General features: G+C 43.3%; 1 protein-coding gene and 2 non-coding genes across 21 annotated transcripts; 1 reads left to right on the forward strand and 2 right to left on the reverse strand.

The window, feature by feature from the left end:
• Window positions 1-870: 870 nt before the first annotated feature.
• On the reverse strand, window positions 871-23,940 carry PRC1 (protein regulator of cytokinesis 1). 19 transcript variants are annotated; one of them, XM_086364527.1, is made up of 15 exons: window positions 23,824-23,940; window positions 16,615-16,747; window positions 16,149-16,271; window positions 14,230-14,463; window positions 13,467-13,637; window positions 12,867-13,016; window positions 11,823-11,970; window positions 10,899-11,035; window positions 8,241-8,336; window positions 6,974-7,120; window positions 6,668-6,775; window positions 5,321-5,431; window positions 4,155-4,254; window positions 3,711-3,752; window positions 871-1,429 (listed from the first exon to the last, which is right to left on the reverse strand). In XM_086364527.1, the coding sequence occupies exons 1-14, from the start codon at window positions 23,832-23,834 to the stop codon at window positions 3,733-3,735; spliced, it is 1,689 nt and encodes a 562-aa protein (XP_086220653.1). In that variant the 5' UTR covers window positions 23,835-23,940; the 3' UTR covers window positions 871-1,429; window positions 3,711-3,732. The 19 variants fall into 19 exon arrangements, with proteins under 19 accessions (XP_086220653.1, XP_086220652.1, XP_086220651.1 ...); XM_086364526.1 differs by having other exon boundaries at window positions 871-1,497; XM_086364525.1 differs by having other exon boundaries at window positions 871-1,983.
• LOC147349636 (U6 spliceosomal RNA) lies at window positions 9,930-10,036 on the reverse strand. Its single transcript, XR_015150736.1, has one exon. It is a non-coding gene; the product is annotated as a U6 spliceosomal RNA (small nuclear RNA).
• TRNAG-CCC (transfer RNA glycine (anticodon CCC)) lies at window positions 12,414-12,486 on the forward strand. The gene has a single exon. It is a non-coding gene; the product is annotated as a tRNA-Gly (tRNA).
• Window positions 23,941-25,506: the final 1,566 nt, after the last annotated feature.

Below are 25,506 nucleotides of genomic sequence, written 5' to 3' on the forward strand. Positions count from 1 at the left end.
TCTCCCCAAGTTGGTCTACAGGTTCAATGCAATGCCAGTAAAAATTCTACCAGATTTTTCTGTAGAAATTGACAAGCTTTTCCCCCTAAAACTCATACAAAAATGCAAAGGACCTATAACAGAGAAAATGATGTTAAAAAACGCAAAGTTGGAAAAGTTAACTTTACCTTATTTTAAGAATTCATATAAATCCTCGTAGTCATTAGAACAGACAGATCAGTGGAACAGAAACTTACAGGAGAAAGTTTAGCTTTTCAGCTAATGGTGCTGGACAACTAGATACTGTATGAAAAAGAATGAACTCAATAGGTACTTCACCAGAGAAAGTAAGAATGATCACAGAGAAGCATGTGAAAAGATGTTAAACAGAATTTTTTTTAAAAAAATGTTAAACACCATCATTAGGAAAATGCACATTACAACCACATTGAGATACCATTTCACAGCTACTAAAATGGCTAAAATCATAAAGACCATACCAAGTGTCACAGAAGATGTGAAGAAACTGGAACCTTAATACATCATGAGAATGTGAAATAAGCCAACCACTTTGGAAATCAGACTGGCAGTTTCTTAAAAAGTTAAACATACACCTACCATATGTAAGATCCAGCCATTTCACTCCTAGGTATTTACCCAAAGGAAAATACAGCTGTACACAGAGACTAGCAATGAAAACTTGGGAGTTAGGCTTTTTATTTCTCTCAGGAAACTTTTTCTCAGGACAAGAGATGCTCTTAATTTAGAAACACTCAAAGTAAAAATCATGCTCCTGACTAAAAATTTCTTGTATGTTCTTTTAGTTGTTTTTCAGACAAAAACCAACCAAAAAGTGATTGGGAAACAATGAAAACACCACTACAATATATGTTTCTGAAATATAAGTATACATTTTAATTTAAGAATATATTTTAAAATCAGTACATGTATACGCATGACTAACAGACCAAATCCACACCTGTAAGCTTCCAAGAACCATTTACTGTGCTGACAGTAGTAGGGTACAGGCAGAGGGAGAATAAATAATAGTGCTTCGGGTAGCGCAGTAGTGATCAATAGGGTAGGTGAAGAAGGAGCCTCATCGTGGACGCTACGGCAGGAATAACTCCCCAGGACTGACGTGCAAAGTTCCAGGTCTCCACGACAGGAACAGGAACAGCCCAACCCACCAAACAGCCTCCCTACTTGGCTACGAAGTGCAGAGAGTGGAGGGACTCAGGCACAGGGGCGCAGGGATGGGGGAACTGGACCCAGAAGTTCAGACAAGCATGTGTGTTCACACACCACCCCCGACCCACAGCATCACCCCACATGACAAAACTACACGACTGAACAAAGGCGCTCCCAGCCTCCCTGTCACCTCTTTGGCAGTGAGTCAGGCCATCCCAACTTCTGACACACAGACATCTTCATCAGGAGGAAGGCTGTCCTGTGTGGTGGGGACAGGCCTTTAGGTGAGAGCAAAGCTATTGAAGCTGTAGCGTTAATTGAACATCCCTAAACAAAAAAGATGTTAATTGCTAATTGTAAGTGTACAGACAAAAAACTGCTTCATGTCCCATACCCCAAGGATGGACACAGTCATTTTCCTACTCAAAGGTGAAATATAACAAGCCCTTTATCATGCTTCAGCAAGTACAGTTATGGGGCAGGAAAAGAAATTAAGTTCCATATGCTAAAATTTACACTTACTGCTATGAACTAAGTTTTAATGTATTTCTTGAGTCAAAACCAAATGTCTGAAGATGCACTAAGCTTATGACTTTCACCTGTAACTCATTCACTTCTCTAAGTTAGACTCATGGTAATGGAACGTGTCCAGGCTTTCAAGCATCGAAACTGAAGAAATATTAAAGCCACCCTGTATAATTAGGCACAGAAAACTTCAGAGGGGTGACTGATCAGGGCTTCTCAGGACTGGATGTTGGTTGAATTGAGGATTCGGGAAGCAGCATCAGATTTGGAAGCCTTTGAAAGTTCGCGCTGTTGAAAAATAAATAACATCAATGGCAGTACTGCCCCCTCTCATGCATGCCCTGCCCTGGTGAGTAAGCACGAGTGAATGTCAGCACACAGCCCTCTGAGGGCGTTTCTCTAAGATGGTGGGCCCTAGCCCAGCACAGGCTGTGTTAGGAATCCAAGGGAAGGGAATGCTTAGTCACAGACTAAGCAGGTACGTATTTGCCCCTTGATCGCTTTCCTCAGCCAGTCCATTTTGTTAAAACCTCACAGGAGAGAAATCCCTTAGACTTCACCAAGTACCCTGAGTTGTCAAGCTAGATAGGCAACAAATTTTGTTCTTTTGAGCCCTTTATGAAACAACGGGCCAGAGTGTATATCTACCAATCCCTGGGGCTGAGGGCCTGTTAACCTGCTGGTGATTTCATCTCGTGCTGGAGCACATGGTACTAAAGCAGAAGACAAAGCATGGCTGGCCAGTGAGAAAGGACAGGTGTTAGTAGAGGTTAGTCTACTGGCTTCAGTGCTGCCTGGTGGAGCCCACAGCCACACCAGCCCAAACCAGGAGAGCCTGCCTGACTGAGCCAAAGACAGCTATGTGTAAGCACCAAGTGGATGAAGCGGGGCTGGCTGAGCAAACAGGAAGGAGAAAGCTGGACTTTGTGGCCTGCAGTCAGCTAGCCACAGTGACAAGTACCCACTTCTGTAGGTAGAACCACAACAGTCAAGTACTTGATAGGGACTTCTCTGGTAGATCAGTGGTGAAGACAGCTTGAGGTTCAATCCCTGGTTGGGGAACTAAGATCCTACATGCCACACAGCATAGCCAAAATAATAATAAAACAACTCTTAAAAAAAAAAATAACTTGACAAAAGTAAAAGAATATAAAGTGAGCTTCAGAGCTCAAAATGAGCTGTAGCCTTGGGCAGCTGTCACATTCTCTATTACTGCAGCAAGACAGTTGATGCCCTAGGCTTTCACTCAATATCCCCCACAATGGTGAAGGACAGCCTCGCCTCTCAATAGTTAGATACTCAGGGAAAAAAGAACACATCACTAAGGAGAGGGCACTGCAGTTAAGTGTTGGTAAAAGTGAAGTAGGTTACTAGGAGCTGAAGAGCACTGTGGGGGAAAAATAACTTTCTTCCAGTGCCTCCTATGTGCTTTAGCAGCTCAGTGTGGTAGAAATAGGCAAAGGCAAAGAAATGAGCATGGGCTAGCTCAGAGCAGACAGAAAGTTGGCAGTGCAGCTCTGAGGGGTTAGTAAGACATATACTCCAGGAAATAATCAGCACACAGGCCAAAAACCTTATAGGCAGCACACAGCTGGGGCTCCCCTCCCCACGTGATAGGGCCTTTCCTTTCTAGCACACTGGAGGCCCTTAATGTCACAACTGGGGAGGGTGGAAATTCTCTGTTGTGAAATAACAGGATAAAAAAACTTTGCCTAACTTTAGATGGGGCTGAGAATCCAAGTCTGAACAAGTTAATCAGCAGGTTAGTCTGTTTAGTCAGTCTGTTGGGAACTTAACCCAGATATTTACTATTTTTAGTATTAGGGATTTAGTATTAGTATTTAGTATTTGTATTAGGGATTCCTGCTTCCTTTGTTTAAAAAAAAAAAAAACTTATGATAATACAGCTGAGATTATTGGTTAGTGCAGCCCTGTGCCCACATGGGAATGAAGCCAGCAGATGACAGATCAGCTTGGAAAAGGGACATGGGACATGCAGGGGTTGCCATACAGACCTGAAGCCCAACAGTGGAGCTGTCAGAGAGGGACGGATCCTTCTAAGAACAAAGAATTAAGACAATTACCAAGACTCCACCAAGAGAGCACCAGGGCAGTGATTAGAAAGGTTACCTCCTGCAGCCAGGGAATGGTATTTCTTAAGCAGAAGGATCCAGGTTAAATGTCTGGTTGCTGCTGCCATCTTTCTTCCTGTATACCACCCTTAAACCACCCCCACTTCATGCCATGGTCATGTCAGGAAAGGGATTCTCAGCCTCCAAAGATCTGTCCGAACTAACAGCCTGGGTGCCCCTGGGGAGATACCCCCTCTGCCCCAACTGTGTGCTCCCCAGGGACTGGTAGATACTAGAAAAGGTGAATTACCGCAAACTCAGAATAGGTGCTGGCAACAGAATTAATGCTGAAGTTGCGCCGTGGGGGGGCCGAGTCAGGGTACCCACCGCTGAGGATGCTGCCATTGAGCTCCAGGTTCTCCTTGTTGGCTCCATGCTTGACGGCACGGGGTGTTTTTTTCCCCGAACAGGTGGAAGTGATGACTGGCTGTAGAGAAAAGAAAGATCCTTCAATCCCTTATAATGACTACACATACACAAATTATCAAAGGCTGACAGACACTGTCTTTATTCATGTGTCTGTAATCCTATTCTTCTGGTTTAACAAATACAGATTCCCAATGATCTGCAGAACCCTTATCTTGAGCATGGTCTGTAGAATACTTGAAAGACTGAACACGTTTTAGCACACACTCCTCACCCCTCTCCTGGGGTGAGAGTTCCTGTCTGCACCTAGTCATCCAATGTCACTGGGCTGGAACCCACATGCAGGGACCTCACACAGGATCACCGAAGACCAGGCTTTCAATGGAGATTTCAGTTTCTCAGCCATCCCAGTGCTTCCCACAACATTAGTCAGGGCTCAGGATGACCATTCTCTCCTCTTCTCTCATTTAGTCTTTGAGAGACTAGTTAGCTTCCATCTGTTAACTCTCAGCATCTCAATGATAATCGGATACAAGGACCTTAGAAACTGGAACAAGTAGGTGGGGCCTTGTGTGGCTGACCCACACTGACTCCTTTATGTCAGCTCCACCTTAGGCCTGCAGTCCCACCCTCTCCCGGTCCTGCATGACTGACCTTCAACCTACACACAAGGAATGTGCCCAAGCCAGACAAAGTCCCTATCAAGTCTGACCCTTGCCTTCACCTGATACGAAAACTGAAGAATGCCTTTTGTTGAGGCAGGTGATTGGTGGTCTCGTGACCCTGGGAGAAGGAAGACTGCACAGTGCCTATCAGTACAGACGCGCTGCTCCTAGATGTGTCCTACAGATGTGTCTACATCTTAAGCTTTGGCCTCTGTACCCCTTTCAGTGCTTGAGTGCAGATGCAAATGCCTCTGGGTCACTGTCCTCAGATCCTGCCTGTATGTAAATTACCCATAGTAAACTTCATAATTGCACTTTATGAAGCTACCTGCTTTGTTTTTCGGTCTCAAAGCTCCTTCTCAGTCCAGAGGAAAGTATTCAGTATCTCTGCCTCCCAACAGACCCTGGAGTGCATAGGTCGGGCCGGTGTTGCAGATGTGCTTGTACACAGAGCATACTGACCTTGCTGCCAGAAGGTGGAAGTCGAGACACAGGAGAGCGGTAGACTGTCCCCGAAAAGACAGGCCGAATGCTGCTGTTGGCCGTAGCATTGGACATGGTGGTAGTGTTCAGCTAGAACAAGACACAAGATTACTGACGTGAGACAACGTGCTGAGTAACCCATCCTTACACTACAGAGGAGTGAGGACGGGAAGCAGTCTAGAAAAGTGTTCAGTGTTGCATCCAGCAGGTGGAACTATAAAATGGGACAACCATTTTGTTTCGAAAAGTTAAACAGGCAACTATCCTAAGACCCAGCCATGTCACTCTTGGGTATTTACCCAAGAGAAATAAAAGCATATATCCATACAAAGACTTACACATAAATATTTACAGGAGCTTTATTTGTAGTAGCCAGAAAACTAGAAATAAGCTAAATATCCATCAACACAGGCAACTAGATAAGCAAATTGTGGTATATACATCCAGTGGAATACTGTTCAACAATAAAAAGAGTAACCTACTGACATAACACAGATGAAAAAAATCAGACACAGAAGTATACACACTGTGTGATTCTATTTCTACAAAATGTTAGAAAATGCAAATTAATCAATAGTACTGAGCGAACAAAGCTGTAGTTGCCAGGAGCTGTGGGGGATGGGTACAAAAAGCAGAGAATATAAAAGGGCAAAAGGAAACTTTGGGTGTGATGGGTAAAAATTTATAACATGTTCTAAAAATTTCATCACATTATTTTCCTAATAAAAAATTAAGTACCTAATATCAAACAATAGGGAACTAGTTTAATAAATGACAGAATGTCAAAAAAATAGAATATACCAGCTAATAATGAGCATATTTATAGAAAGTTTAATTCTCTGAAAAAGCAGAAATCAAAATTATATATTCTGTGATCTCTGTTTTATGAAAATACACTATTTTAAAAACCTTTTTATAAAAGCAGGAAAAACACCAAATATTCTCATTGGTGCTTCTGGAGTTACACACTATAGGTGATTTTTTAAAAAACATTTTATATGTTATAAAGTATGAGTTGAGGAGCAAAGAGGAAAATAGCACTCCATTTATTAAAGAAAAGGTTTAAAAAAAAGAAGGATGGAAGGAAGGAAAGGACGGACTCCCTGGTTTCCTGCTCTAGAGGTTAAGGAACATTAGCTATTCTATTTGCCAAGCATGAAAGTCTTACTTCACACAGTGCCATGGTCACTTGTTGGAATTACAGAATGAACCTCTGAAGGTTTTCATCATTACAGACTGTTGGCAGCTGCCGGCACCCTGAGTTTAATCCGGGACTCAACATCTGACACACATTAGAGCCCAGCAGCTCAGGCAGCTCCGCGTTACCTTGCGCACTTTGCCTGGAGTGCTGGGTGTCGGTCCTCGCCGCTTGGGTGTTCGCGGAGTACTGCCGTAGAGCATCTCTGTCTCTGTCTGCTTCTTGTTCTTTAGTTGCTATGTGAAAGTCAGGGGCAAGAGTGATAAATCCCAGAAGGAAAACAGCTCTGGGATGGGAGCAGAGGAAGGGCCAAAAGTACAATGCTAAAAGAGCTGCCATGAGCTGCGACTTCTTTAGCCAACCTAGAGCCCTGGCAGGGACTGTGGGCCGCTCCCTCATTGCTCTTCCCCAATTCCCAAGTTGGGTTCACTTACTCGTTCCTGCTTGGCTCTCTCTTTCTCCAATTGGTGCATCTCCCACTGTTCTGTTACATACTCCATGAATTTCTGCCCATTCACCACAAATGCCTTTGAATGCTCTCGTTCCCACATTTCAATCCTTGCTTTCAACTCCTCTTCCAACTGAGACCAGAAACAAGGACATGTTAATTACATCAAATCTTTGGTGTGAAACCTAAAAGAAATGATTCTCCCAAAGAACGCCTCTTACCCACTCAGAGTATCATTAGCCTGACTTCAGGTAGCTGGACCCATATGGGAACAGGCCAGAGTGGCCAGAAATCAGTCCGAGCATGGTTCATTCATAATACACTTGAAGGTGGGAAAAAGTGAGAACCCAGAGCCTGCCCACTAAAGTTCTGGTGCTGGAAGCTGGAGGCAGCACTGGGGGAACCTGCAACATTAAGCAGGCAGTGTTCACAGAGCAGCACTAGCTAGGCTGCAGCCTGGGATCCACCCTTTACTGGCTCGGAAGAGGTGGGCCAGGTACTTAAGTGCTTAGTCCCTCAGTTTGCTCATCTGTAAAAATGGAAATAATAATACCAACCTCTTAAGGATGTTGTGACAATTAAGTGAATTAATAAATGGAAAGCACTCTAAGACAGTATCTGGCACTTAATTCAATAAATGTTAACTATTATTATTAAAATAGAGAACAGTAATGAAGTCCAAAGCACTTTCTCAAAAGGTCACCTTGTGTTATGGGCTCAATTGTGCCCCCTGCCAAATTCATATGCTGATGTCCTAATCCCCAGTACCTCAGAACATGACTTTATTTTAACACAGATGTAATTAAGTTAAAATGAGGTCATAAGGGCGAGTCCTAATCCAACATGACTGCAGCTTTGTAAGAAAATTTAAACATACACACATACAGTAGGAGGACTGTGTGGAGATACAGGGAGAAGATAACTGTGTGGAGGCAGGAAAGAAGCCTCGGAAAACCAGCCCTGCTGACACCTTGATCTCAGACTTCTAGCCTCCAGGACTGAGAAGATGAATTTCTGTTGTTTAACCCACCTAGTCTCTGGTACTCTGTTGTGGCAGTCCTAAAAACATAATAAAACTTGATATTCAGTTATCAAGGAATACTTGAAACTAGCAGAGCCAGCACGTACTTACTATCCTTGCCTAACCTTTGGAAGAGAATACAGTTTGGGGGCAAAATGATTCAAAGCAAGGGATATACAAAAAGTGAGATATTTTGTAGCCATGCACCAAACATTCTCAGCAACAGTATTACCTTAGGGAGTGTTTTTTGGAGCTTGGCTCTCTGCTTTTCCTCTTTTAGAAGATTTCCTCCACGATTTGTAAATCGACTTGGATCTGAAGCTTTTCTCTGTGAAAAACACATTTTAATTAGGCTAAATGCCTGACAGTCAGTCACTTCTGCTAGAATCCATGCTCTCATAAATGGATGCATACTTGTAAGGAGACTTCTGAGTTTTCATCCCCACCCACTCTGAGCAGTGAGACATGGTGGCTTTCTAAGGCAGGGAGTGGGGTGTGACTACTCCCGGGGAGATGCAAGGTCAAACACTGGGGTGCAGGAAAACTACTGTTTCCTTTTCCATCTAAAAAGTAAGACAGGCTTTCATATTTACTGCACAATGTCACTGGCTCCTTTCCTTGGTTCAGAGGTCACCAAAGGGAAATGGGGGGTGCGGGGGGACAAGCAGGAGGTCTACACTCAGAGGGCTTGCTGGTGACTCCCCAACTTGCCCACTCCCACTGTATTAAGACAACACAGCTTAAATGTGCTCAGTGAAAGGGTTTACAGATCATGTGATTTTTATTAAATTAACCCTCACAAAATGGACAAAAAATATAAAATGTTAGGCTTCTTATTCTTTTTAACTTTTCTGTTTTTAGTTACGTTCTACAATATATCAGAATAGTAATGTAAGTTTATAATTTATAAATACAAATTAGGTGAATACACTAAAAAACAGGGCAGATAATCAAAAAAGTTTAGAAACAGTCTTGACAATTTGGGGACCAAACTGATAAATTCTATTTCCTTTCCAGGCTGTTTGATTAGTGACTTTCTATAAGCATATCTAAAAGGAATGGTAATTAGTTTCTTATTTTTCCTTAAACATTGCCATGTAAACAAGGGTTGCATATTTGGTTCTTTATTAGCTTTATATATATATATATTTAAATTATATAGTTGATTTACAATATTATATAAGTTTCAGGTGTACAACACAGTGATTCACAATTTGTAAAGGTCATACTCCATTTATAGTTATTATAAAATATTGGCTATGCTCTACAGTGTTCCATGCTGTACAATGTATCCCAGTGGCTTAGTTATTTTATACATAGTAGTTGTACTTCTTAATCCCCTACTCCTGAATAGTCCCGGTTTCCCCCTCCCCACTGGTAACCATTAGTTTGTTTCTATGTCTGTGAGTCTGTTTTTTTGTTATATTATATGTATTAGTTTATTTTCTAGATTCCACATATGAGTGGTATCTTACAATAGTCGTCTTTTTCTCTGAGTTATTTTACTAAGTGTAATACCCTATAGGTCCATCCAAGTTGTTGCCAGTGGCAAAATATTCTTTTTTATGGTTGAGCTCTTGACTTTCACTCCTCCTCCTCCTTGCTTTCTACCAGAAGTAAGGAGGAATGGAGGCCTAGAACACCTGCTTTTAAACAGCTGTGTGATCTCACGCAGTTTTCTCTACTTTTTTTGGGGGGGGGGGGTTGGTAAATGGTTTTAATGTTTAACAGCAGGCCAGCTGTGGAGGACAAGATCCCCCAAGGCCCCAGCCCTTCTCCCATGATGGCCTGGGACCTGTGTGTGCTGGCCAGCCCCGTGCCTGCCCTGACCCTGCGGCCCACCAGTCCTAGGGAGGGTGGGAGAGGAAAGTGGGGAGCCGGGAGTTCAGCCTGGAAAGTTCAGGGAAGCAAACACAGGGGCAAAAATATGGAACGCTTCATGAATTTGCGTGTCATCCTTGCGCAGGGGCCATGCTAATCTTCTCTGTGTCGTTCCAATTTTAGTATATGTGCTGCTGAGGCAAGCACAGTTTTCTCTACTTCTGAGTCCTACTTTCCTGCCTATAAACTTGGAGTTAAACTCTGGATTTGCTAAAGGGCTGTTCCAGCTCTATCAGGACTGGTTGGACCTGAGAATAAATCTCATGAATTTCATGCCTGAGGTGTCTCACTTGCCTCAACCCGATTCCAGCTCTGAACTCTAAATGCTCTAAGGGAACCTATTCATGCTGTCTATCAGAACAAAAGGAATACAGAGTACACAAATGTGCCCCAATAACCAGGCAATTTTCTAAGATAATAGCAAAAGTTTGAACAGTACAGAATGTTAGTTACCCGCCCCTACATCCACTCTTCTCTCCTTCCTTAGAAACAGACCCTGGATTTACCTACGGTAGCAGTTCTCCCAGCCTCGCCAGTAGCTGGTGTGGCATTTAAGTGGCGGTGCTATGAAGAGAGCCTGGGAAAGGCTCTCAGAGGGTGGGGGCAGTGCCTTTTGCGCTCCCGCCTTCACACGCTGTGTGAAACGCTGTGGTGGGAGCTCCAGAACCACCGTGGACCTGAGCTTAGACCCACCCCTCAGCAGTGGAGGAGCTATGAACTGGAGAAGCCTGGGACCCCACAGACTATGGAACGGCTATACCTGCCTTGCACTGCCTACCTCTAGACTTCCTTTATGCAAGAAACTTCAGCCTTATTGAAGGAATTAATTTGGGGTTTTTCTCTTACATGTTTCTAAGCTTGACAAATACAGATGGGTTAGCAGTAAATTACAGATGTAATGATAAAACCTGGTAAACGGCAAAGGAAACAGGCTCTGACTCCACGCAGAGGATGCTTTCTTAACACTACACTGTACTCTAAGGAAAACAGACAAAAAGTAGGGCAGTACCTCAAACTCTAAGAAAAGCCTCCAGCTCTCTTCCCACTTCTGGACACCTTCAAAGAGTTCTTTGTGAACCTCATAGTAGTTTCTTAACCGCACGATCTCGGCATCATGGAGCTGGAGCAGATTTTCTGTGTAGTCCTCTGTAAGATACAGGCCCAGTAGTTTTAAGAAATCCCTCCAGTGTTTAGTATCCCAATTCACTAATCCCTCATCCCCCTAAAATGGAAGCGGAGTTTTCCCCCTGACAGTAAAAGTGATACACGAGTAATTGTATGCTATAGATAATAAAAGCCAGGTTTGTCACCATCAGCCGAAGGACTGGAGACTGACTAAGGTGTAGAATAATATGACTAAGATTCTCAAAACTTCTGTCATCTTTTGCCTTGTCTTACGTTTCTTTCATATTCTTTCTTTTCATGCTGCCCAATAGAGGGCTGAGTCACAGAAAATGTCCAGAAATGTGGAATTCAGTAAAGACAGCAGCATCTTTATATTCAGTTCAGACCAGAATTCCATTGGGCTCTTGGGGGCATACTCCTGGGCTCAAAAGTGGGCTCTGCCGTTGACCTGCTGTGTGTCTCTGGGTTAAGCTGTGCAACATTTATGTGCCTCAGTGTCCTTCCTCATCCCTTAACATGAGTATTAAGTGAGATAATCCTGTTAAGAGTCTGACTTTGCACCTGGCAGCAGAGTAAGCATCTGATAAACCTGAGCTTCACACCTACAGGCAGTCCACAGAGTTATGCTGCTTCAGAGATCCCTCATTTCCCAATAGCATTTGCAAATGCTTATTTGAACAGGAATGGCAATTTATGCTGAATGGCTTGGAAATGTATGCCTCTGTTCCAGAGGAAATACTTCCCAGTGAATGTCTGCATGTAAAACACAAGTGAGCAGCCACATGAAGAGCGACACTTCTATACGAACCAGAGTAGTAAGCAGCGAAAGCTTGTCTCTGCTCCTGGCTATAAAAACACCTGTCCCAGTACTGAGCCACCTCCACTCGGATTGCCTCAATCACTTTCTTCATGTTTTGCATTTTCAGTTCTTCCAACCGATCCACTTCTAATTGCAGCTAAAACAAAAAGACCTGTTAAAAGTGCTTGTCATATTTGTATATTTATGTAAATTTGCAAAATATTTTCCCCCTTTTTAATAAAGTGAAGTGAAAGTTGCTCAGTTGCGTCCAACTCTTTGCGACCCCATGGACTACAGTCCATGGAATTCTCCAGGCCAGAATACTGGAGTGGGTAGCCTTTCCCTTTTCCAGGGGATCTTCCCAACCCAGGGATAGAACCCAGGTCTCCCACATTGTAGGCAGATTCTTTACCAGCTGAGCCACAAGGAAAGCCCTTTTTAATAAAATTACAACACAAAACCACAGTGGCAAGTCAACACTCTATAACAATGATATCCTAGGAGCCAGAAATCTAAGAAACATACACAAAAAATAACAGATGATCAGGCTACTGCCACCCTTTTCTGATGCTTGTCTTAAAAACAGGCTCACTCAGGATTTCCTTGATGGTCTAGTGGCTAAGACTCTGCGCTCCCAATGCAGGGGGCCCAGGTTCAATCCCTGGTCAGGGAACTAGATCCTGCATGAAACTAAGACCTGATGCAGCCAAATAAATAAATGTTAAAAAAAGAAAGAAAAAAAACAGGTTCACGCAAGGCAGAAGCTGGTCAAGACATCAGTAAGTGCTCATGCTCAGTCGCTCAGTTGTCTGTAACTCTTTGCGACTCCATGGACTACGTAGCCCGCCAGGCTCCTCTGTCCATGGGATTTCCCAGGCAAGAATACCAGACTGGGTTGCCACTTCCTATTCCAAGGGATCTTCCTGACCCAGGGATTGAACCCACATCTCCTGCACTGGCAGGTGGATTCTTTACCACTGAGCCACTAGGGAAGCCCCAGAGATATCACACTTGACACCAAAAAGCTGACCCAGTGCCCTTAGGGTTTCTTACCGCTTTCCGGACCTTGGCCTTCGACCCAGTCATAACCGTGGCCACAGCTTCTCTTTCTTCTGCAGGTATTTGCAACCTATCCCAGAGCTCTCGTATCTGAGCACGCAGCCCCTCACACACTGCTTCATTTTGTGATTTTCGCACTTCCAGCTGTAGCAAGGAAAGCCAGTGGTTACAGCAATGACAGCAGCAGAGAGAAAGCCCTCTGGCTTCCCACAAAGATACATCTTTACCCCCATGGAGAAGAAGTCCTTTCACAAGACTGTGAAGAGCTTTTTCATGACTTCTGAAAACAAACTATAAGGCTGTCATTATGGTAGTAGGGTCTCAGATCTCCAAAATTAGGATTTAAATTTTAACTAAAAAAAAAAATTTTTTTTTCTGTCAAACACTAACTCAAATATCTTAGTTTTTCACCCAAATCCTGAATTTCATATTCTTAGAACCACATATAAATTAAGGTTTTTGTTTAAAAAAAATATTAAAGGTTGTATTTCATATAATACTCTCTTTATCTTAAAGGAAAAAACCGCAAGTTTTTTTTTTCCCCAAATTGCTGGATACTGTGGAGATCCCAGGCCATAATCTGAGCAACATTACCTGCCGGAGCAACTTCTGTAGTGTTGCAATATTTTCCAGAGATAAACAGAAGGCTTCTTCATCTTCACACACCACGTCTCTTTCAAAGCTTGTGTCTGGCGTGTGCTCTAATTCCTCCATACACAGTATGATCTGTCTCTTTATGTTAACAAACTCCTCACGCCTAGATGCCTATGAAAGAAGATGATTATAAGATACCTGGAGGAAAGTCAAATGACTTCTAGGACATATGAATGTTGACATAAAGCTATGACAAACCTAGACAGAATATTAAAAAACAAAGATATCACTTTGTTGACAAAGGTCCATATAATCAAAGCTATGGTCTTTCCAGTAGTCATGTACGGGTATGAGAGTTGGACTATAAAGGATGAGAACCGAAGAATTGATGCTTTTACACTGTGGTGCTGGAGAAGACTCTTGGGACTGCAAGATCAAACTACTCAATCCTAAAGGATATCAGTCCTGAATATTCATTGGAAGGACTGATGCTGAAACTGAAGCTCCTAATATTTTGGCCACTTGATGCAAAGAGCCGATTCATTGGAAAAGACCCTGATGCTGGGAAAAATTGAAGGCAGGAGGAGAAGGGGGCGACAGAGGATGAGATGGTTACACAGCATCACTGACTCAATGAACATGAATTTGAACAAACTGCAGGAAATACTGCAGGACAGGGAAGCCTGGCGTGCTGCAGTCCATGGGGTCACAAAGAGTTACACGCTACTTGGCAAACTGAACAGAAACACCAATGTTAGCATACTTTTGTTTCCCTCAAAGTTGCCACGTGTTGTCTAAACTGGTTCAGCTCTTCTAAGCTGGGAACTGAGGTGCTGTCGATTTCATAATGGGGCATGCAAAGAATTTCACACAGTTCTTGATCTTGTTCTTGAAGAATTTTCAGTTCTTGTTTTCTTTCCTTTTTCTGTTTCCTCCTCAGTTCCACCTGAGTGCGCAAATCCTTTTCTAGTTGCAAGATGGTTGTCTCTCCTTCTTCCTGTAGGAGACAATGTACCACTGTTAAGGTGCCAAGTGTATTTCTTCAGAGGAGGAGAAAGACGACGAAAAAAAAAGACTAGGATGACAGACTTTTAGTTAAACTTACAAATAAGTTAACTTATTTGTTAACCTAACAGAATATGGCACAGAGAGGGCCCCCTAACAAGGTTCCCCAATAAGGAAAGGTGCCAGGGCAATTTTACCAGAGGTAAAAATGGTTGAAAACCTTGCTTTGAGTTAGCTATGGTTATTTAGCTCCTAACTAAATGTTTATCCCAATAGTCCTAAGAACATCATTTAACCATCCCAATAATCAAAGGTTATCACTTAACCAATAAAAATCCATTTTGTACTCCTTGCTCTACTCCTGATAAGCAGAAGAAAAAAGTGGCAGTTATATGTCCTATAAATTTTATTCAACATTAAACTAGGAATTGTCATATAATTTAAGGGAGATATACTACTGAATACCTAACTTCTCATCCAATTTCATATCAAAAGTTAAAAAAAAAAAAAAAAGACTAAAGAAGGAATCTCAAAAAACAACAAAATTCTGTACAGCAATTATCCTTCAATTAAAAAATAAAAAGGACTCTCTGTTCAAAATCAATGTATTTATGCCATTTGTGTTGATATCCAAGTCTGCCTGATTGCTCACGGCTACAAGATATTAATTATCCTTAACTCTTTAAACACAGTGTCCTCCTCCGAGGCTGCCTCCATCTAGATCCCCAGGCAGTTCTTTCTGTAACAGGGAGAGGGGCCTGAGACCTTACTGGCACCACATCAGCCCCCTGTGTGCTGTCCCTGCACCCACCTCTATTCCAGTTACCTTCCCAACCCTCACATTTGTCTTCACTTTCATGATCCCAACACTGATTTTACTGGTTCTAACCAGGGCAATGTTTCGGGGTCCCTCTGTCATTGACGTCATGCTTGCTGGTGTCTGCGTTCATGTCTGACTCGTGCTGGAGCACGGGACAGCAAACTCTCAGCAAGAAACACAGATGAGCATCCCTGGGTTTGACCTCACTCTCCTGATATTCCTACTATGGAAATACTTCTTCTCACGTGGCCACTCTAGCTGGTTCAGTGGTGTGCAGCTTTCAAGTATGAAAAAATCCACAAAGGCAGGTTTTGGGGGTAACTTTCCCTTATATGACTCATCACTTTTGTTTCTTAAGTAGCTCTTCACCTTCATGCATTGGAGAAGGAAATGGCAACCCACTCCAGTGTTCTTGCCTGGAGAATCCCAGGGACGGGGGAGCGTGGTGGGCTGCCGTCTATGGGGTCGCACAGAGTCAGACACGACTGAAGCGACTTAGCAGCAGCAGCAGCTCTTTTCATTTTCTTTCAAAGAAAGAATGGAATGATATCATCTATTCCTCTTTTAACTAAGCTCAGAGTTAAAAAAATTTTTATGTCCTACTAATTGATAGGAATAGGAAATTTGTTTTTGACTAAAACATTGCAACACTTAGGTGTTTCACCTCTCAACAGGGCAACTTATTTATATAAGTGAAAAAATGGCTTTGCTGGAACCAAGTAACTAGGCAACATGTTCCACCCATTTCTTATGTCCAGTATCAGCCCTACAAGGAAACTTTCCACCTGGAGCTCCAAATCAAAGTTTTTCCCTAAGTCTCAGACCCAAACAGGATCCCCTGACACCCTGCCACATACATGAAAAGGCTCGACATTTAACTCGCTGCACAGAGTATTCAGCTCTTTTTGACAGACGGCTATGCTTTTGATAAGTCTTTCCTTCAGGCTTTCCTCTTCAGCAATCATCATATCCAGGAGGTCCTATGAGAGAGAAAACAGTCCTATAAAACTTTTGGGTTTTCCCCCATTAACGTCAAACAACACTAAAAACCTCACAGTTTCAAAATTTTAAGAAAGGACTTAAAAAAAACCAGGACTTCCCTGGTGGTCCGGTGGTTAAGACTCCATACTCCCAGTGCAGAGGACCCAGGTTCAATCCTTGGTCCGGGAACTAGGATCCCCATGGCTTGGCCAAAACAAACATGCAAACAAAACCACGAGGAGCCTGTGACACCCTAGCGTTGCTTCTATATGCTATTTTAGATGAGACACCAACGTCCTTACCCCCGTCCCACTGCAGAGAGGCCAGTGCTACTAAACTCACCTTGATGTGCTTCTTTACAACCTCAGTTCTTTGTAACCGCTGGTCCTCTGGAATGCCAATCAATTCCCATATTTCCCGAAGGTGATTCAGGGCTTTCTGGAGACATACTATGGACTCCTCTGCCAGCACCTCACTAAAAAGCAAAAGAGAAGCCAGCTACCTGAGCCACTGCCTCCAGTCTAAAAACTGTATTTACAGAAACTAAAACTAGTTTCTCAGTGGGCTCAAGGCTAAAAAAATTGGAAATAAGCATTCAACTTAATTCATCTTTAACTAGTCCCCTATCCTTCCCCCCACAAACACCACAACCCTGGAAAAGCAAAATCCAGTATCATGTTACATTGTAGAAATCCAGTCTTACACTGTGTAAATTCAATCTTTTGAATAATATTCAGAATCTGGACTTCAATCGATGATTCTATCTACGGCAGTATAGTATGGAAAAACAGACAAAAATGTCAGCTCCTATAAAACAGCTCGAAGTTTATTGCAAATTTGTTATTCATCTTTTTCCCTTCCAGTTTTATTAAGCTATAATTAATATACAGCACTGTATAAGTTTAAGGTATACAGCACAATGACTTGATTTATATACATCATGAAGCGTTACCATAATAAGTTTAGTAAACATCTATCATTTCATATAGGTAAAATATTAAAGAAATTTAAAAATTATTTTTCTTACGACTAGAACTCAGTATTACTCTTTAACAACTTTAATAAATAACACACAGTGGTGCCAATTATATTGATCATGTACATTACATCCCTATTACTTATCTTAAAACTGATTTATCTGGACTTCTGTGGTGGTCCATTGGTTAAAAATCTGATTGCCAATACAGGGGAGATGGGTTTGGTCCCTGCTCTGGAAGGATTCCACATGCCATGGGGCAACTTAGTCTGTGCACCACAACTACTGAGCCCATGCACCCCAGAGCCCGCACTTTGCAACAGAGAAGCCACTGCAATGAGAAGTCTGTGCACTGCAATTAGAGAGTAGCCCCAGCTCACAGCAACTAGAGAAAGCCCACGTAGCAACAAAGACCCAATATAGCCAAAAATACATTAATGAAATACAAATTTTTTTAAATCCTGACTTATCTTATAACCTTCTGACTGCCCTCATCCAATTCTTCCTTCCCCCTACCCCCAGACTGGTAAGCTAAAACTAATCTCTTTTTCTCTGAACTTGCTTGTTTCTGAAATATAATTGACCTATCAGTTCAATTCAGTTGCTCAGTCCTGTCCAACTCTTTGCGACTCCATGAATTGCAGCACACCAGGCCTCCCTGTCCATAACCCCCGGAGTTCACTCAGACTCACGTCCATCGAGTCAGTGATGCCATCCAGCCGTCTCATCCTCTGTCGTCTCCTTCTCCTCCTGCCCCCAATCCCTCCCAGCATCAAGTCTTTTCCAATGAGTCAACTCTTCGCATGAGGTGGCCAAAGTACTGGAGTTTCAGCTTTAGCATCATTCCTTCCAAAGAAATCCCAGGACTGATCTCCTTCAGAATGGACTGGTTGGATCTCCTTGCAGTCCAAGGGACTCTCAAGAGTCTTCTCCAACACCACAGTTCAAAAGCATCCATTCTTCAGCGCTCAGCCTTCTTCACAGTCCAACTCTCACATCCATACATGACCACTGGAAAAACCATAGCCTTGACTAAACGGACCTTTGTTGGTAAAGTAATGTCTCTTCTTTTGAATATGCTATCTAGGTTGGTCATAACTTTCCTTCCAAGGAGTAAACGTCTTTTAATTTCATGGCTGCAGTCACCATCTGCAGTGATTTTGGAGCCCCCCAAAATAAAGTCTGACACTGTTTCCACTGTTTCCCCATCTATTTCCCATGAAGTGATGGGACCGGATGCCATGATCTTCGTTTTCTGAATGTTGAGCTTTAAGCCAACTTTTTCACTCTCTACTTTCACTTTCATCAAGAGGCTTTTTAGTTCCTCTTCACTTTCTGCCATAAGGGTGATATCATCTGCATATCTGAGGTTATTGATATTTCTCCCAGCAATCTTGATTCCAGCTTGTGTTTCTTCTAGTCCAGCGTTTCTCATGATGTACTCTGCATATAAGTTAAATAAGCAGGGTGACAATATACAGCCTTGACGTACTCCTTTTCCTATTTGGAACCAGTCTGTTGTTCCATGTCCGGTTCTAACTGTTGCTTCCTGACCTGCATACAGATTTCTCAAGAGGCAGGTCAGGTGGTCTGGTATTCCCATCTCTTTCAGAATTTTCCACAGTTTATTGTGATCCACACAGTCAAAGGCTTTGGCATAGTCAACAAAGCAGAAATAGATGTTTTTCTGGAACTCTCTGGCTTTTCCCATGATCCAGTGGATGTTGGCAATTTGATCTCTGGTTCCTCTGCCTTTTCTAAAACCAGCTTGAACATCGGGTAGTTCACGGTTCACGTATTGCTGAAACCTGGCTTGGAGAATTTTGAGCATTACTTTACTAGCATTACTTTACTAGTGAGATGAGAGCAATTGTGCGGTAGTTTGAGCATTCTTTGGCATTGCCTTTCTTTGGGATTGGAATGAAAACTGACCTTTTCCAGTCCTGTGGCCACTGCTGAGTTTTCCAAATTTGCTGGCATATTGAGTGCAGCACTTTCAAAGCATCATCTTTCAGGACTACTGGAATCTGGAATTCCATCACCATCTACTGGAATTCCATCACCTCCACTAGCTTTGTTCGTAGTGATGCTTTCTAAGGCTCACCTGACTTCACATTCCAGGATGTCTGGCTCTAGCACTATGTTAGTTGCTGCTAGAGCACAGAGTGAATATTAGTGAACACATTTCTATACATTTCAAACTTATCACCAGAATAAGTCTAGCTACAGTAGGTCACCATACAAGATATTACCTAATTCTTGACTACATTCTGCACACTATCCATCTCATACCTGTAACTCATTTATTTTGTAACTGGAAGTTTGTATTTTTCTTTTTTTTAATTTGGCTGCACTGGGTCTGTGTTGCTGTGGGATCTTCATTGCTGCCTGCAGGATCTTTTCATTGTGGCATATGGGATCTCAGTTCCCTGACCAGGAATCAAACCCACATCCCCTGAATTGCAAGGCAGATTCTTAACCACTGGACGGCCAGGGAAGTCCCTGATAGTTCTATATTTAATTTTTTGAGAGATCGCCAACTGTTTTTCCATAGTGGCTACTCCATTTACATCCCCACCAACAGTGCACAAGGGTTCCCTTTTCCCAGTATCCTTGCCAATTCATGTTATCTGTTATCTTTAATAAAAGTGATTCTGACAGTTGTGAGGTGAATATTTCATTGTGGTTCTGATCTGCATTTCCCTTTTGATTAGTGATGTTAAGCATCTTTTCATGTGCCCGTTGACCATCTGTATGTCTTCCTTGGAAAAATGTCTATTCAGATCCTCTACCCATTTTTAGTTAAGGGTGTTTGTTTTCTTAATGTTGAGTTGTGTACATTCTTTATATATTTTGGATACTAACCCCTGATCAGTGTTGATGAGTATATAGAAAAGCCAGAACTTTTACACACTACTGGTTGGAGTGAATTAGTACACCACCTTGAGACTGTTGGCAGTATCTGCTACAGTTAAACTCTGGATGTGCTTTGCTACCAGTCAGCCAGGAGGCCTGGAACAAGTCACTGAAGCTTTTCTGTGCAAGATATGAGGCTAGAGGCTCTCACTGGCCCCCTCTCTGTTACAGCATATTCAGGGTTTCTAAATCACCAGCCTAGATCTCCAGGAACATCAGTTTCTCCATAGTTTTAATATACTTATTTCCAAGACATTTTTCTAGCCAAGAAATCCCAATGTAAAGGTTTCCTGTTCTAGTTGCAGAAAAGCTTTTGCACAGATACTAGCTGCCTATACCAGATGGCAATATCAATAACACACATAATAAAGAGTGTTTAAAAGAATTTACTGGGACTTCCTTGGTGGTCCAGTGGTTAAGAATCTGCCTGCCAATGCAGGAGACATGGGTTCAGTTCCTGCTCTGGGAAGATTCCACATGCCTGGGGCAACTAAGCCTATGCGTCACCACCACTGAGCTCATACTCTAGAGCCTGTGCTCTGCAACAAGAGAAGACACTGCAATAAGAAGTCCAGGCACTGTGTACACAGCAACTAGAGAAACAGCCACAAAGACCCAGCACAGCCAAAAATTAATTAATAAAAAAAAAATGAAAACCTACAGAATGGGAGAAAATATTTGCAAATGATGTGACAGACAAGGGCTTAATCTCCAAAATACACAAACAGCTCATACAACAATAAAAAAAAGAGGAACAACCCAATCAAAAAATGCACAGAAGACCTTAATAGACATTTACCCAAAGAAGACATACAGATGGCCAGTAGGCACATGAAAAGATTCTCAGCATCACTAATTAGTAGAGAAATGCAAATCAAAACCATAATGAGGTACCACCTCATAACTGGTCAGAACAGCCATCATTAAAAGTCTACAAACAACAAACGCTGGAGAAGATGTGAAGAGAACCCTCCTACCCCACTGGAGGGAATGTAAGTTGGTGCTGCCTCTATGGAGAACAGTTTGGAGGTTCCTCAAAAAAAAAAAAATGGAGTTGCCATATGATCCAGCAATTCTACTCCTGGGCACATACCCAGACTAAACTATAATTTGAAAATACATGCATCCCTAGTGTTCACAGCACTGCTATTTACAATAGTGGGAAACAACCTAAATGTCCATCAACAGACGAATGGATAAAGAAGGTGTGGTGTGTATATATATTATATACATATATATATATGTGTGTGTGTATATATATATATATACACACATTGTCTATATATACAATGGAATATTACTCAGCCATAAGAAAGAAAATAATGCCATTTGCAGCAACACAAATGGACCTAGAGAGATTATCATAAGTGAAGTAAATCAGAAAGACAGACAAATACCACATGCTATCAAGAATCTCGGAGAAGGCAGTGGCACCCCACTCCAGCCTGGAAAATCCCATGGATGGAGGAGCCTGGTAGGCTGCAGGCCATGGGGTCGCTAAGAGTCAGAAACGACTGAGCGACTTCACTTTCACTTTTCACTTTCATGCACTGGAGAAGGAAATGGCAGCCCACTCCAGTGTTCTTGCCTGGAGAATCCCAGGGACAGGGGAGCCTGGTGGGCTGCCGTCTATGGGGCCGCACAGAGTCGGACATGACTGAAGCGACTTAGCAGCAGCATCAAGAATCTAAAATGTGACACAAGACAGACTCAAAGATATAGAGAACCTATTTGCGGTTGCCAAGGGAGAAGGAAGGATTGGGAGTTTGGGATTAGCAGATTCAAATTATATAGCACACAGAACTATATTCAATACCCTGGGAATAAACCATAATGGAAAAGAATATATTTATAACTGAATCACTTTGCTATACAGCAGAAATTAACACAACATTGTAAATCAATTGTATTTCAATAAAACTTTAAAAGTAAATTAAAAGCATAAAAAATGTAAAAAAAATTATCATGGTACAATTATGTACTGCCTTGCTAATTGGATTCAGGTAATTCCTGAAAAGGTGCAAATTTGAGATTTTTTTCTTATACTACATCATTTGAAAAACTGAGGGTGCTTACAAGAATATCATTCAAGAATACAGAGGTTGAAAGGGGCCAATTTTTCCAGTCTGGAGACTCTTAAGTCACTAGCCCAGAAGATATCCTAAATGGCCCTTTAAATGATTTCCTACCTTCTGGCAGCGTTCCACTGATCTACCGCCTATTTTTTTTTTCTAAATAGCCCTCTAGAAAAGCTTGTTAAGCTCCTCTGTACAATCTGCTTCAGAAATCAAGCCAATAGTTAATTCAGTGACCATTCTGATAACCATATTTTTCAGGCATATTTCTCATAGTCTTCTTTAAATATGAATACTTGAAACCAGATTACCTGAAATTCTGGTTTTGTTAGCATAGTAATTCCAGTTGTTAGATCTGTCAGGCTGGAACCAAAGTTAATTGATAACTTTTCCTTCCCCATCATTCACTTTCTTGAAAGCAGTAGATGCCTGAACAATCCAAAAACTGCTAATGGACTGGGGAGTAAGAGTCTTCTGTAAAATGTCATTTAAAATTTTACCAGTCTTCAGAATGTGTCATTAGCTGAAATACAGAGCAGCTTAACTGTGCTCTCTTTTAAATAAGAAGTTATTTGTCATCCACAACCTGACACCCAACATTTGTCTTCCAGTGGTACCAGTGATTTGTACTCCATTCCCATTCTCCCAAGGACAAGTATTTGAAAAAGAACCTTCAGAATCAGTAACCATGGAAGGAAGAGCCTTACAAAGCCATACATTAACCAGTTTGACCAATAACTACGAATTATTTAATAATGAATTATCACAATGGTTCATTCACTACTTTCAGAAAATAAGGTTAACATCTGTATCACTTTTAACACAAAAATCCTAGCCCTGGCATTGTTTTCATTTTAGTGATGAGCAAACTGACATTCAACATCATTGCCCAAAGTTACAAGGCCGGTAAGAGGCGGAGTGATGAGTCTGGTCGCAATTTCAATTCGGACACCCCTTCCCGCCCACCCCCCTTCTCCCTCAATGCCTGAAAAGTTGCTAAAACGACCGGACAAGTATTCCTTAATTGGGAGTTTTCTGAACTTGCAAGAAAACCAAGCTATGTTTCCAATTCGAGTAAAGTATTAACACTGCAACCCTGAGACACTGAAATGCAACGCTAAATTTAAAACCTGACAGCTTTATTGAAACCCTAACCACAAAAAACTCAGGACATACATAAAACAAGCCGTCGGTTCCAATAAGCAGCACCTGAGACGCTAGGCGGGCGGAGAGGGTGGGGCTCCCGGACTCCAGCTCCGACGCCGCGGGCCCGACCGCCCTCCCCACCTCGCCGCTGATCCCGGGCCCCTGCGCTCGGCCCACTCGGGGCGGCTGGACCTGCGGGGGCCGGAGGCCGCCGGGGAAAGGGTGCGTCAGGTCTGGCCTCCCCGCCGCCAGCGGCCCGCGGCCCTCGCCCTGGCTCACAGCTTCCCAGCGGAGCCCGGCCGCTCCCGGCCTCACTCGGGCGCGGCTGACAGGACGCCCCGACCCCGGGTGGAGGGTGGCCCCTCGGACCCCGCACCGCCCCGCACCCAGAAGGGGAGTCGCTCCCTCCCGCGCCCCCTCGACGCCCCCCACATGCACCTTCTCCTCATGACGGACGCTCCAAGCGGGCGGGCGTCTAGGCCCCCGACCTTCTCCACGCGGGCCGATCGCAGCAACCCCCGGCAAGCACCAGCGGCGTCTCCAGCTCGCAGCTGCGCGAGCCGTTAGCCCTCGGCAGAATTTCAAACCGAACCGGAGGCGGTATAAGCCCCGCGATTGGTGCCCCGTCCCGTCGCTCCTCGAGAAGCCCCGCCCTCACCCCGCCCACCGGCGCGCCGCGGTTTGGGGCGGGGGGCCCTGCGCACAGGGCGCGGTTTTCAAAGGGCGCGTCTCTGCCTAGAGACCGCCGAGTCTCCCGGTCTCCCTGGCTTGGTGCGTTTAAAACGCCTTGCCGCCCTCGGCCGGCCGGGTGACGAGAGCAGGAGTCACAGAAAAGCCTGGCGCCTTAATATCTTTCCCTCGCTCTTTCAGGCAGCAGTCCTGAAGACCGAGCTTTGGTGGCCGTTTCCCCAGATAGAGGAAAGCAGGACCTAAAGGGGAGAGGGAGGGACGTTGGACCTTGCTCTCCGGCCGGTGCTTTTCTAGTGATCTCATTTAATCTTCTCAACCATCCTGCTTTTGTTGTTCATTGGAGAAGGAAATGGCAACCCACTCCAGTGTTCTTGCCTGGAGAATCCCAGGGACGGGGGAGCCTGGTGGGCTGCCGTCTATGGGGTCGCCCAGAGTCGGACATGACTGAAGCGACTTAGCAGCAGCAGCAGTCGCTAAGTAGTGTACGACTCTGCGACCCCAATGGACTGTGGCCTGCCAGGCTTCTCTGTCCATGGGATCCAACCTGCCTCTCCAGCACTGGCAGGCGGATCCGTTACCACTGAACCACCTGGGAAGCCCAACCATCCTGCTAGGTAAACACCCCCGTTCTACAGAAGGAAGTATCTCTAAATTAAGGTTTGTGATTTCCCAGGTAACGATTGGTATATAAATGAGATTACCTGGATGGTGGTTTTCTTTAAAACTACATGGGTTTATATAATTCCCGTGAAAAATTAAAGACTCAAAACTCGACAAAGTTGCTTGCAGCTGTGTGCTGTGCTCACTTGAGTATGTCCGACTCTCTGCTACCACATGGAATGTAGCCTGCTAGGCTCCTCTGTCTGTAGGGATTCTCCAGGCAAGAATACTGTAGTGGGTTTCCATGCCCTCCTCCAGGGGATCTTCCCAGCTCAGGGATTGAACCCAGTTCTCCAGCATTGAAGGCAGATTCTTTACTATCTGAGCCACCAGGGAAGCACTTAATGCTTACATATCACTTTTTCATGGTTGTGTAATATATGGTCGTGTAGATTCATGAAATTCAACTCTTTTACAGTTGATGAATATTTAGGTGTCATTTGTATAAATAATTGTTTTCATACCTCAATCTCAGCATCTTGCATTCTTTCTTAGGGTTAGTTCCTAGAAGTGTAATTACTTTATGCTCCCTCTTCAGACAGGTTGTATTTATTAATTTGCCCTCACCACCAAGGCATCCTCGCTGGAAGAATACCTTCCTTAAACTCAGCAGCATGGAGTACTGCTGTCATTGTGACATTGCTTTGCTTGATAAGAATAGTTGCTTGCTTGATAATAACGGAAATTGCACATTTCCCCCATGTTTATTGGCCAACAGTGGTGTCTGTGAATTCTCTTCATTTGCCTTTTCCCTGAAAGAAAAGTAAAGGA

This window comes from Bos grunniens, chromosome 21 (genome assembly GCF_055505025.1).
Source record: "Bos grunniens cultivar Pamir isolate PY7600 chromosome 21, Bosgru_T2T1.0, whole genome shotgun sequence".
Lineage (NCBI taxonomy): Eukaryota > Metazoa > Chordata > Mammalia > Artiodactyla > Bovidae > Bos > Bos grunniens.

Coding starts and splice junctions, on each gene's coding strand:
- PRC1 (XM_086364512.1), bottom strand. Junction 13,017..13,466: donor TACAGAAGTTGCTCCGGCAG/GTAATGTTGCTC, acceptor TCCTTGCTACAG/CTGGAAGTGCGAAAATCACA. Junction 5,432..6,667: donor CTCCAGGCAAAGTGCGCAAG/GTAACGCGGAGC, acceptor GTCTTGTTCTAG/CTGAACACTACCACCATGTC.